Genomic DNA, 12,975 nt, shown 5'->3' with positions numbered 1-12,975 from the left:
GTTAGGAAACGCACAGACCACGATAATAATAATAAATGGCTGTGTGTCACAGACCTACTTGTTTCCCTTCTCGTTCCTGCATTTTGTTTTTCAGGAGCAGTGCAAATCAAACTAATATCCAAACACCCAGGTTATATTACCTACCCCCCCCAGGAAAGTCTCAAAGATGCGAGGCATGCTTCTCTTCAACTCCTGAGCCTCCTGCTGCACACACTGGCCAAGTCCTTGCTGGGGAAAGATGCTGTCCCTCCCTCCCCACTGCCTGTGCGGCTCCCTCCTGCCCAGGCTCCAGCCCCTTGTGCAGAAGCGGGGCATGCAGTCTAATGCATGTGCATGCATGTAGCCATCCATAACTTCTCTCCCCTTAGACAACATTGCATCTTGAGGACAAAAAGTCACAGCTCCGCTCCGTGCTCACCATGCTTTTTGGACAATAACGGTGACAAAAGCTGGATATCCTCCTGTTGAGGGAAAATGGGAGAACACAGCCTCTCCCCCACCCTCCGTTCAGCAAAGATCCCCTCTCTCCAAGTGTTTCCTCTTTAATGATGACCTGTTTCCCCTCCCCCGCCTCCTCCCCCCACCCACCCCAGCTTCTGTGAAAGGAGCCCTTCTGTCGCTCGTCACTCGCTAGCTCGCTAGCTGTGGGAGGAGCCCGCCGGAGAGAGCCGTGTGCCCGGGATGCCGAGAGCCAGAGAATGGATCTGCTCCGAGTGGGGACACTGCTGAGAATCCCGGCTTCCCGAGGCGGCTAAAATCAGACGATTTGTCTCGGCTGGCTGCAGGGACCCGGAGGCACAAAGAGCCCGCAGCCACTCGGAGGGACGGAGCGACGGCCAGGCAGATGGTCGGCGCGAACCGGAGAGGACCCGCGGCGGAGGCTGAGCCCGGAGAGCCGCCGAGAGAGAGAAACTAACTGCACACCAAGTTACCTCGCCGGCTTCCCCTCGCTGCGCTGAGGAATGAAACCTTTCCAGCTCGATTTGCTCTTCCTCTGCTGCTTCTTCTTCAGTCAAGGTAGGACCCGTGCGCCGCCCGAGTTGGAGCGAAGTCGGCTGGGTTGTCAGGGCGCGGGAGGCAAAGGGCAGGATTGCGGGCAGCTTCGGAAACTCGGGCTGATTGATGCGACTCTCGGTGCCGGCGGACAGGCACCGCCGCTGGCTGCTTTGCTGTTGCAAATGCAACAAAATGGTACTGTTTGGAAGGAAGGGGCTGGGAGGACAGAGGAGAGAGGCGACTTTCACTTGTCCACATCCAACTCCAACTCTCCAATGCAAATGAGTTCTTTCTGCTCCCGGTATGTTAATTAGGTAGTAAGTCTGTGGCCACGCCGTTCTGAACTTCTGGCCAACCTCCTCTCTTTCACTCCCAGGTTGCGGGAGAGAGGAGCCGGGAAAGGGAAGCTTGCTTGGGCGTCTGTTTCGACTCTAATAAGGTCTAACTTGTCTGAGTGTTCAACGGAAAATATGTCTCTTTGCACAGTTGCAGAGAGGGTTGCAGTAACGGCTGCGTTTGTGGGGAGGTGGGGTGGGAATTTGCAGTGGTTAAGGGAAGCTTATGAAGTTTCATGGAATGCTATGGAGCTCCTGGAGTGAGGCTGAATTCTGAGACTCACACAGCCCTAGGATTGCCCCTGGTGCCCATTGTTTCCTTTCTACAGCCTAGCAGGGGTGGAAAGGGGGTGGACTGTCTCAGGAAAGAACTTTGCCACCTCTGGGCTCCCTGCCACTGAGAGCTGCTGGCTGGCCACGGTGAAAGGAGGGGAGGGAAGTTCCGAAGAGGGCTTTCCATTGTCTGCTCAGCCAAGAGCAGTGACAGTTACCTGTGGAATTGAGTTTGAAGGGGAGAGTGAATGGGTTGCGTCTTACTCTTTGGAATGCCAGTGCTGCCTCTGCCATCTGGCATTTGTGCCAGCCAGCACAGCTCTTAGAGGGACAGGACTCTCTCAGAAAAATCCACAACAGAACACATCCATCTGTTGATTAAATGAAGGGTAAAAGTTTTCCAGAAAGCAGAGCATCACCATGGGTGGCTGCCTGTGCAAGCAAACAGCATGTATTCCTCACCTCCCTTGTCAAGAAGAAGCCAAATGTAAGCAAAAAAAAAAAACAAAAACCCAGCCTCCTGCCTCCACCCCTCCACTGACCCTCTTGGGCACTGCAGATTTTCTCCTTGTTTGTACTGTTCAAACTGTGCTGCTGCCCCTCCTGATTAAACTTGAGGGGCCCCTCCCCTGAGTGAGTGTGTGTCCACCCATACCTGTGCATGGTGGTGGTGTGAACACACACTCTCACACTCGTGGATTCATGTGGCTGCGTGTGACTCACTGGGGCTCCCTACAGCAGCAGGAAGATAAATTGCCTTCTCCAGAGTTTTCAAGCTGAATGAATAAGAGCTACCCCAGAACTCTAGTAGGGAGACAGGTTTTATTACATCAACATTTTGTGAGATTATCCTTTTTTGGATCTGTGTGTCCTTGTGTATGGGCACACACGCATGCACATCTGCATACTAACTCCCATTCTTCTTTACCTGTTATCAGTACCCTCAGAAAGTTGTGTGCATAGTCCCTGGGAGGAGAAGGCAATCTTCCAATCATTCTCCCCAGCCCTGCCTCACACACATATATTTGCATGAGACGCGTGTAAGCTTTAATCAGCTCTTTGTGTATTTAAAAGCATTATATGTGATTCCTCTCTAGATTGGCATAAGAAGCCTATGGGCATCTCAGCGCCAGTCTGCCTCCCCAAATCATTACTGCGTGCGTCTATCATTTTCCTGGTCTTCTCAGCGTACCAAATTATTTTTTGACTGCCTCATAGAAACCTTTAAATATTTACCTCCAGAAGTTCAATGCTGTGTGTTGTTGGACACTAGCAAGAAACCATAGCAGCATGCCATTCACAGTGCTTTGTTACTCCTGAGTGTTCCGAGCTTGGCCGGGAATACCGCCATACCGAGCAGTGACACACAGTTCATCGGACTCCAAAACAGATCTCTCTTCTTGGTACGCATTTCCTGTCAGGGCGCAAGAACTCTCTCACTGTGCACTACTGTACATCCCTTGGGTAGACAGCAGCTAACTGTAGCAATTAAGGCTCAAGAGAGATGTTTGGTGGCTTCACTGCAAAGTGATATGTGTATCTTTTGACTTGATCTGTGGACACTTCAAAAGTGTGGTTGTTGTTCGGAGTATTGTGAATTCCCCAGAGCTATTATTTGATGTTCTTGGGGCATATGCTTGGTTTGCATACTGTGTCCCGCCCCACCCAGTGCGATGCACTCTCACATCATTGGATACAGTGGAAACACTTTGAAGAGGTCACTAGCTGACTAGTGCGTGGAGCTCTAGATGGTTCCCACCACGGGGAACTGAAGCTGCAGCCCCACCTGTCACCCCTGCAGCCACCTGCCTGCCCCCCATCCCAGCATGCTGCTTCTCCTGTAATGCTTTTCCAAGGAGTAGGGCAAAGCTCAGGGGCACCCTTCCTACTGAGAGAACAAAGTGCCAGCTTGTTTGTTGGGTCCTGGCCCTCCCGTGACATAGCCATCTGCTATCAACCACCTCTTCTAGTGGGAAGCTACATGTCATTTTGGAGTTCTGGGAACATAGTTCTCAGGTTCTGTGCCCCAGTGTCTCCTTGTATGAAGAGGGAGTGAGCACTCCAGTGTTACCCCAAAAAAACCTATAGGTAAACTCTGAAGTCCATTTCAGTCATGTTTCTCTCTGGATTGTTAGACTATGTGCTGATCTTTACTTTTTCCATAAACTTTTAGAAAGAGAGCAGAAATCAGTGGATAATTAAAGTCAGTTTCCTTACTTTTAAAGTTTGGGTTTTTCGTGAAGATTAAGATCAAATATTTCTTTATTACTCTTAAAGTGGCAGAGAAAGGCTAAGTGACATTCCTCTGTTCCTGCCCCTGCCAACAGTGACCCCGTGCTTGGCTGGCAGAGGGAGAATGGAGAACTGCCAGCGTGTGCTGCTTGCGGGTTTCTCTCTTGCTGGGGATGCCTCTTCCCTCAGCTGTCAGGATGGTTGTGTTTTGTACAGAGAGGGATAATGTCACAGCACAATTTGCCTCCTGTGGAGATACGGCATGTTCTGCCCCTGGGTGAAGAAGAATCGATTCTCTTGTCATCCAAAAATTTAGAACTTGCTCTATTTTTCCCTTTATCATTTTAGTTCCCCCCCCCCAACTCCCATGTCCTTCTTAATCCCCAAGCCTCATCCTGATACAGGACCTCCAGTTGATGCAGGGGAGATATAACTCCCAACCTGGTGGATGTCAGACAATCCTAGTTTATGTTCCCCAAAACTGAGGAATGGGTTCTAAGGAATAGTGGACATTATGAGTAGGAAAGATTTACTGAAACAGACAGCTCCTGACCTAAAAGGAGATTGCCAAAGAGTCCGCTTCTCAGTGGAAGAAGTTCTTAATGCAAAAATCACAAGGTGGGTACAATGTGGGACAAAATTATGATCAACCAATAAGATGACAAGCAGAGCCACTACAGTACTATCGATCCAGTTGGAAGCAGATCACATAACAAGTGTACCTGAAAAGAAGAAAGACCTTTTTTGGAAGAGATGGGTCAGGAGGTCCTGGTCACCCCCTGGGCGACTGCTGCCTATCTAGACTCCATGGACCAGATGATACTAATTATGGTATGTTGCCTGTCCCTAGGGAGGCAGGTAAGCCTGGTCATTCCATCTTTATCTTGAGGTCTGGCCTTCAGGGATGGGCCTCCAGCCACAGTTATAATGCATTCTCAGCCTCTAAACTGACTCTCTCAAGGTCTCGCCCTGTCTGACCTCCTATATTTCCACCTAGCTTACCTGTCTATAATAATCTCATGAGTCAGCACATGCACATCTGAGGTGGCTTTGGAGAAATAAGGGCTCAGCAGGACTGACGACTCCCTGATTCCCAGCATGTCTCAAGTTCTGAGACATTTGGGGATATGCTGTGGAACGGGTTTGGTGGCTTCTACTTCAGACTCTAAGAAAGGTGTTTTCCTTGCTCTCTGACATTCTGTTCTGGCATTCGCAGAGTGCACAGTCCTGCCTAGTGGCTCTGAGGTCAGATCAAGAAGGCTTTAATTCTGCTCAATTTGGATGTCTGGTTGGCTTTGTCCATGTGCCATACTGCTCTAAGCATGGAGCGTGGAAGTGAGAACTTACATTTACCTGTTAATGATGTAGATGAGTGAAGAATGAATGTGGGAGCCAGCTCCCTATTGAGAAGAATCTAGAAGGTCTGGTCCATTTGCACTCCTGGTTGGCAGAAGACAACAAAGAGGAAATCCAGTGGCACCCGGAATCTCCAAGAGACAGTAGCATCAAGCAGCCAGGAAGGGGCAGTGTAAGGGGAAGAGCTGAGAGGGATGCAGAGCCATGGGGAGGCGAGGAGGCACAGGGTGAACAGCCCTTGGGCAAAGCTTGAACTTGCAGGGTTTCTCTTGGGAAGAAAGGGAAAGAGTGTGCATCAGAAGATAGCGTGAGCACATTAGATAAGGAGCCTAAGAATGAAGGCTTTCGGGCAGAGACCAAAGCTGGGAGTGAGCAGCAACTTCCGAGAAACATTTAACCATACCCAGAAATGTCATCTAACAAAAAATGAGACTGTGTGTTTCCCCCAGCCACCAGCAACCCAAGCAGTACAACATCCCACTAGGGGCGGTGGAAGAATCACTTCTTTTGTCCCTGAAGGTCACTGCACATCTGCCAAGGGTGTGGGATCACCTCTTCAACAAAGCTTATGGGTGGGGGACCAGGATGTGCCTCTTGGCTTGGGGGTGTGACAGAATCTAGTGCCCAACGGGGAGCCCTCGTTTGCCAGCCAGACTTATTGAGGATGAAAAAGAAACTCCCCAGGGGCTGGGGGTGTGGGTGTGGTCAGTGCCTTCACACACAGTCAGAGGCTCTCCTGGTCCCCCTTCCTTGGGTAAGAGAAGGAGGATCTGGCTTGGAACATGGCAGCAGCAAGCTAGGCATGGTACCAAGGAGCAGCCCTGCCTGGAGTGCGCCTGTGTTGGCAGAAGCCAGGGCCAGCAGGAGACCGGGTGGAGCAGGGGATTAGGCCTGAAGATGCAATTTTTCTTTTTTGTGCAGCCCAGTGGGGGTGACTTAGGCAGTATTATACTGCAGGCCCCAAAAAAGCACATGAATAATCCAGAGTGAATTCAAGAGATTTCAATGGCAAAATAATAACAATACTAATGATACCTTTGATTTGCGGAGTACTTTTCTTCCAAGGAGATAAAAAGATAAACTGTTTTGGAAACATAAATGAAGAAAAGAAAATTGCTTATGGTGGAGGATGGGAAGAAGGGCCAGAGCACTAGTTTTAAAGTCTTGCTGTGGATGGGGGAGAATGAGAAGGCTGAGGAGGTACAGACATCATTTTAAGCTATAGATATTCCTTATCTTGGTAAGATATTGAGACAACTTTTAGGTGATTTTTCCGACTGCGCCAACTCTGAGACCCAGAACTCCAGGTTGCATCCTGTGCTGGGGAACAGGGAAATTTGAACCCAGCAGCGGAGATCAGGGGCATCATGAACATATTGAATTCCAGGGCCGGCCAGACAGCTCAGCGGACTAAAGCCTGCTTAGGCTGGCTCAGCAACTGGAGTTTGAGCCACCACGTGCCATGCCAGTCCTGCCCCCCAGGGCTGCCTGAGACAGTGACTGAGACTGGGCCTGGTGGTCCCCCCTGTAAACTCTGCACTTGGGAGGCTGAAAACCAGAGGATCACTACTACTCCTATCTGTATAGTGAGACCTTGTGGAACCTGTACTATATACGTTTTTGAAAAAAATGAGTGAATGAATTCCACACTTGACTCACACCCCTGTAGGAAGCTGACTTATGTGAGCTGCCAGGAGTTCCAGTTTCCCCTCAAGGCCATCTGAGAACACCCCAGAATTCTCACAGCAGGGTTCAGCCAGCAGTGCTGCTGTTGGGCTGTGTTCCCTGGGGGTTCATAGCCCTTCCCAGGCATCCACAGGGAGGGAAGAGCAAAGCCCCTCAGCACCCTGAACCCAGGTTGGCAGAGCTTCCCCTTCTGTGCGAGATCGAGAGGGATTTTAGTTCCAGGTAGGGGGATGAGGCAAGAATCTGCTGTGCTGAGACACAGTACTGCTCCATAGTCATCACATGTCATTTTCTTTTCCCAAGAGGAAAGCCAGAATTTACCCAGTTAGGTGTGCTCATCAAGCAAGAATCTAGATGCCTTGTGGATGAGAGAAACGCTTCTCTCCCAGCCAGGCAAGGAGCATGGTGCTGCCCTGCTTGCTGCCAGAGCTTTATTATTAAACATGGGAGGGCTGCAGCCTTAACCTTTTCTCAGGCACTACTCTGTGCCACAGGGCTAAGGGTCACGGGAAGGCTGTGGACCTTTCCCACTTAACATGATCTTTCCTTCACTTTGAGCTTCTTCACTCATGGAAGGAGCTAAGGATGAAGCTCTGTGCACCCCCCCCCCTTCCTCCTTCTCCACTGGTAACATCGAGTATTCTGGATGTATACTTCTAGAAGTCAGTAAATGTCAATATTAGGTAAGTGTTTCCTTTATATCACTGCAATTTAGCATAAGCTGCTTGGAAACAAATGTCTTCCATAAGCACATAGTGTTTCGGTGAGTACACAGTCAACACCACTATGAGGATTAAATAAATGTCAGCTTTCTCTGGGTATGCGTGGCAACAAGCTGGAGCCTTGGAAATGGTGGCCAGCGTGGGTGAAGCCTGCTCCTTGCTGGGTTCTTCTGTTGCAGCCTCTGTTGGCTGTGGGGAGTGGGAGGTGGACACGCATCCACCTCCTTCCTGGCAGTAACCGCCAAGGAAGCAGCCAAAGCCAGACACTTGCTGCGTCCCCTGGGACAGCTTTTCTGGGAGCCTAGAAACCTTTCTTTGGCCCTCTGACCACCCCACATGCACGTGCGCACACACACACACACACACACACTCACACGTGTGCATAGATACACTGCTTGCTGCTGAGGCATGGTGATGTGTTCAGCCACTTTCTTCTGAGCACCTTCAGCTGCCAGGAGTGGTGTCCTGGAAGCAGCGCCACACAGATTTACCTGAGGCTGGCTTGGGGATGACCCTTACACTCCAGTTGCTAGGACCTATGTGTGTCATGTCAGTCTTAGAGAAATGACGTACGTGTCAGGCTGAGTTATCCAAGTGGTCTGCTCCCCTGACCTGCACAAGCTGAATGCTTCTGGCAAGTTCAGGTAGTTGCCTGCTGGGTCTCCAGAACAAGGATTTGGCATCTGATCCCATGAGTTGTGGTGATGGTAAGACAGAGGTCCACACTTCCCCCCAGGGACTCTGCATTGCCTGGTGTCTCAGAGGAACTGGTTTGTTACACTTTTTTTTTAAACCATCCCTGGTGTTTTGTGAACATGAGGCTCAGCTGTTGGCCACTCAGCCAGAAGTCACTGTGGGCCTACTGTGTGGCAGACACTTGCCAGCGGCTTTTGACGGAGATGTGATTAGAATCATATTTCTCTACTAGAGCTCACTGGTTGGCAAGCAGACACTGAACTAAGTTACAGTACAGTCGGCTCCATGCTAGAATCTGAAACACTGGCCTCGCATAGGACATCACAGAGGAGGTGACATTTGTGCTGGACTGTGAGGGCTTCTTCAGATAAAACATGAACCAGAGGTTTGAAGCTGTGTCTTGCCTGTGCTTGCAGAAGCAGGAAAGCAGAAGAGGGCGTGCTATGTTCAGAAGCCCTTAGTGATGTGCATGGTGCACGTGCGTGGATCAGGGAAGCAGGTGGAGAAAGCTGGGAGGGGTCCAGTTGCAAATGATCCCGAACAACGTGATGCATTCTTGAGAGTGGATTGACAGAGTTAAATCAATATTTTAAAAAACACTTAGAGTAGCTTATGCATCTGCAGTTCTCCAAATATCTTCAGTCTGGAGATCAACATATTATTTATTCTTCTTGGTCTTCCCTGTGCTTCATGTTGGGCTGGGGAAGAAATGGAAAATCAAATGAAGGAAGGATCACTTGCTCTTCCTGGCTTATTTTTCTTCCCAGCTGGTGCATAAGTGGGTGGGAAAGTAAGCAAACAAGTAACCCTAGGTAGCTGACCTGCACCATCGGTCTGCATTCCAGAGAGGAGGCACTGAAGGTAGTAGGCAGGCCAGTGCTCACAGGAGGGGTGTGGATGAAGAAAGGGGAGGAGAGTGCACCGTACACAACCCGGGCTTGCTGCGCACACTCCGGCATGTAAGTGAGGGGATGGCATCGAGGACTGGCATGGCCGTGTTCCTAGGGCCCCCCAAAGGCTACAGACATGGTCGTGAACACTGAGCATAAGTAGCTAACTGGGAAGCACACATGGGTGAGGGGAAGAAAGCAAGAGATACCTAGAACATTTTGACCGTGAAGTCTTTCTTGTTCTCAAGAGGAAACTAAGCTGCACTAGCGTTGAGAGGAACAAGGTGACAAGTTAAATGATTCTACACCAAACATGTTTGAATCGCTTTGTAAGTCACCTATGCTGAGTCACCTTTCATTTAGTAGCAGAGAACATCATTAGATCTGCCCACGGGGTCTGAGCTTTGGTTTCTTCCCTCTGGGAGTTGGTGGGGGCTGGCAGGACAAGCTTGGTGGGAAGGCAAGACTCCCAGTCGTTCTGCAGGAAATAGACCGTGACTGTTGTTGTCCAAGCCTGTGGATATCAAAGTCTCATATCTAAGGCTGCTCCCTTAACTGGTCTCTTAGAGCTGAAAGTTCTGAGTAAGAATAGAATTGGGTCATCAGGAATGCAGAAGTAAAGTTCTAAGAAATGAGTTGAGAAGGGCCAGGGAGATGGCTCAGTAGAATAAGTGCTTCCCTGGCAAACGCAAGGACCTGAGTTCAATCCCCGGTTCTGCCAAGAAACAAACAAACAATAAATAAATGAGTTTAGAGTCCTAGTGGGTTTATATCCAGAGTGTCTCCAAGCTTTACAATTCCCTGGATATTATCTCTCAGCAACAATTTATTCATTAGGATCACATGCTCCTAGAAGGTAGGTGACGCATTCTGGATCTCTTTGCTAGTGCCTTTTCATGTAGGTGTCCAGCAAATTCCTTTAGTTATTATTGGTTATGATGGTAGTAATAAGAATTGTGTTATTATCATGTTCTTAGAATTTGTGGGAACTTTTAGTGACCAGGCCTAGAAGGGAATTTTAAGGCGTTGCCTGTGAAAGTCAGGGAGTGAAGTCCCAGGGCTGATCTTTGCACAGTGGTAACTTGGGGTCGGAGCTCTATTTCCTTTCTGAGTCCATGTTCTTTCTGAGTTGAGTGCTTCATCTTTCTGGCAACCAGATATACCTGGAGGGCTCAGCGTGTCCTGGTCACTCTTGCCTGGGGAAGTGACAGGCCAGCCTTTTGTGCTGTGGAATCATGAAGACACTGCTTGGGTAGTTTCCTTTTTGGCTGTTGCACACACACACACACACACACACACACACACACACACGGTAAGAAGGAAAAGATTTTTCTCTTGATCAGTTGAATAGAATATCCATGTCTTTTACCATCCCTGGTGTCTAGTACCCTGTTGGGCTATGAATAAATGTTAAGACATTGGGCTGAAATGTGAGGTATAATGGAAACGGGGGGAAGAAAATGCAACCTGCAGAAAGTGGCACTTGCAGAAATGCTGGGGCTCTGAGCCAGAGGTCCAGGAAGAGCCTGGCTATTTAAAGCTTGATATTTCCCAGTAGGAAGTTGTTCCTCTCTGAGGAAGGCCTCGAATGCCCATCAGGTCGCCAGGGATGCTGCCAAGAGAAACTTCCTGGCTAAGACTCTCACCCCTGGGCTCTAGCGAGAAACCACCATGCCCTTCTGGGCTTCAGTCTTGTCAGTGCCCATTTCTGTCAGTCACCTGCAAATGTCACAGGTGACTCCACTCTGTGCAGTGTGACAGTCCACCTGTCACCTTTGGCAATGCTGGGAGCTATGACAGCTTCAGAGTCACATGGGGACCTGGCTGGTTCATTTTGCAACCATTTGGGGGACAGAAATGTACAGCATGCATCTGGGTGCTGCGCAGGAAGAGACTCCCATCCTGGCAGCTGAGAAAAAGAGGCCGCCATTTCCGGTCCCCATTGGCTTCTGACCCATATTCAGGGACTTGGGCTTTCCTGGGTCTCACTTGTGGATTGGATGCTGGGGTCCACCCTCCCCCTCTGGGGTACAACTTATGAAGCCTGTCTCTTGATAGGGTGCTGCACCTGTATGAAGGGCAGCTGAGCAGAGAGGACCTACTCTTCCGTGCTGCCTGTACCTGGAGCTGGCAGAACAGAACGCCTGGGGATGTGATGCCAGGGGAAGACTGCAGTTCTCACGTCAGCCTGATGGTGGCAGCAGCAGCGCTTGCAAAGCTCAGGAGCGAGCCCAGAGCCGGCTGCTGAGAGAGCCCATAGTGTTAGGTAAGCCAGCTTGGAACTGAGGCCAGAGAAACCTCGTAGGAAGGCAGGGGCATGGTGGGCAGGAGGCATGAGTGGATTGTCCCTGCCCACCTCTGAGCGGGGAGGGCAACCTGAGAGGCGGCGGCAGCTCTCCAGGAGGCCTAGGTTCCTCTCTGCTCATTCTGCTGGGTGTGAAGGGAACATGTTAAGGGGTTCCCGTGCACAGTGGCAAGGACTAGGTTGGTGCAATTAAACATGATCAGAGGGGCTTGGAAGAGCTACGGAAAAGGGCGCGAGAGACCTTGGCACACGGTGTGGGTTTCCCTGCCGGGAGGGATGATGTTGCTCCTTGTGTGTTACAAAGGTTGATCCTCCCCAGAGGCGGTCCTCTCCCAGGGATGGGTCCCTTTCACTTCGCAGGAGCCAATATATCGCTGGTGCTATTGTTGACCGCTCCCCCATTCCTGTGCTGTAAAAAACAAATCAACAGCTGCTAAGGGGAAGCTCGCGTGCTCCTGATCTCCCAAGCAGGCTTTGCAGGTGCTTGCTGCTCTTTTCACCTCCGAACAGTTACTCACTTCTAGTGACACCATCAGGAAAATACCGCCAGGAGCAGGGGCTGTCTGAGTGCTTTCCTCTAGGCAAGGGCAGCAGGTCTTGGTGGCAGGAGCTGGAAGCTGGTGTCCCATGCTGCACAGGAGGGACAGCTGTGCAGTTCTGGTGTCCCTTTTGTTTTCCTTAATCATTAGTGAAGGCTACAGCAGCCAGCTGTTTTTGTCTTTTGAGAGCTATGAGCGAGATGTGTGCCCCCGAGTCAGCCCATACACAGCCCTGAGTGAGGTCACAAGTGGAGGCAGGATGCTGGAGAGATGCGGCCACCCCTGCTGGAGCAGTCCTCTCCCTCACCTTGTGGGCTGCGTGGCCTGAGTTGCTGGCAGCACCGGCCACTCATGCGACCTGGAGTCCTCAGATGTTTCTTGACCTTTCTGCGCATTTGAACTGCCAGTGGGATTTTCTGGGAGGTTTGCCCAGACCTCAGCAGCATCCCTGAGTCGACTCGCGTCAGTCAGCTCTTGCTGCTTTTTCTAGAGTGAGGAGAGCTCTGCTGCCTGCCCCACGTGTCTTCACACGTGCAGTGTCCTGGGGAGGGCCAGTGGGGCCAGAGAGAATGTAGGATTGTTCTCCCCATTGTATGGTTAGTCTTACTAGCAAAGTGCAGGTAGCCTTGGGGTGTCCAGTGTCAGAGAAGAAAAGTAGTTGTGTGAGCTTTGGCACCCTCACTACAGCCTGCAGGTCTGACAGCTGAGGGTCAGGGAGAAGCTGCAGAGCTATGTGGTTTGAGAGCTTGCCGAGAGTAATGACGCTTGAGCTCCCCAAATGGAATACCGTTGCACCTATGAATTATGGGAGCCTCGCTTTGCTTGCCTTCTGGCCCCTTGATGGAGCCAGCTGTGCCTGCCCTCTCTCCTCACAGAAGCCAGACTTCTACTCATGCTTTGGGATCCCTTCATGGAAAGCTGCACTGTGGAGGGGGAACAACTGTG

General features: G+C 50.5%; 1 protein-coding gene across 3 annotated transcripts in view; it reads left to right on the top strand.

The window, feature by feature from the left end:
* Nucleotides 1–593: 593 nt before the first annotated feature.
* The window catches only part of Kirrel3 (kirre like nephrin family adhesion molecule 3), a 583,940-nt gene continuing 571,558 nt past the window's right edge, over nucleotides 594–12,975 (top strand). For 2 of the 3 annotated variants that reach the window (XM_004641408.3, XM_004641406.2), the window contains exon 1: nucleotides 594–1,017. In XM_004641408.3, coding sequence (XP_004641465.1) covers nucleotides 963–1,017 — 55 coding nt within the window. In that variant the 5' untranslated portion in view covers nucleotides 594–962. The remainder of the gene's footprint in view (nucleotides 1,018–12,975) is intronic. The other variant, XM_004641407.2, reaches the window with a different exon arrangement.

The sequence above is a fragment of the Octodon degus genome, unplaced genomic scaffold, assembly GCF_000260255.1.
Source record: "Octodon degus isolate 3935 unplaced genomic scaffold, OctDeg1.0 scaffold00136, whole genome shotgun sequence".
NCBI lineage: Eukaryota > Metazoa > Chordata > Mammalia > Rodentia > Octodontidae > Octodon > Octodon degus.
This window is presented reverse-complemented; position numbering and strand designations above follow the sequence as displayed.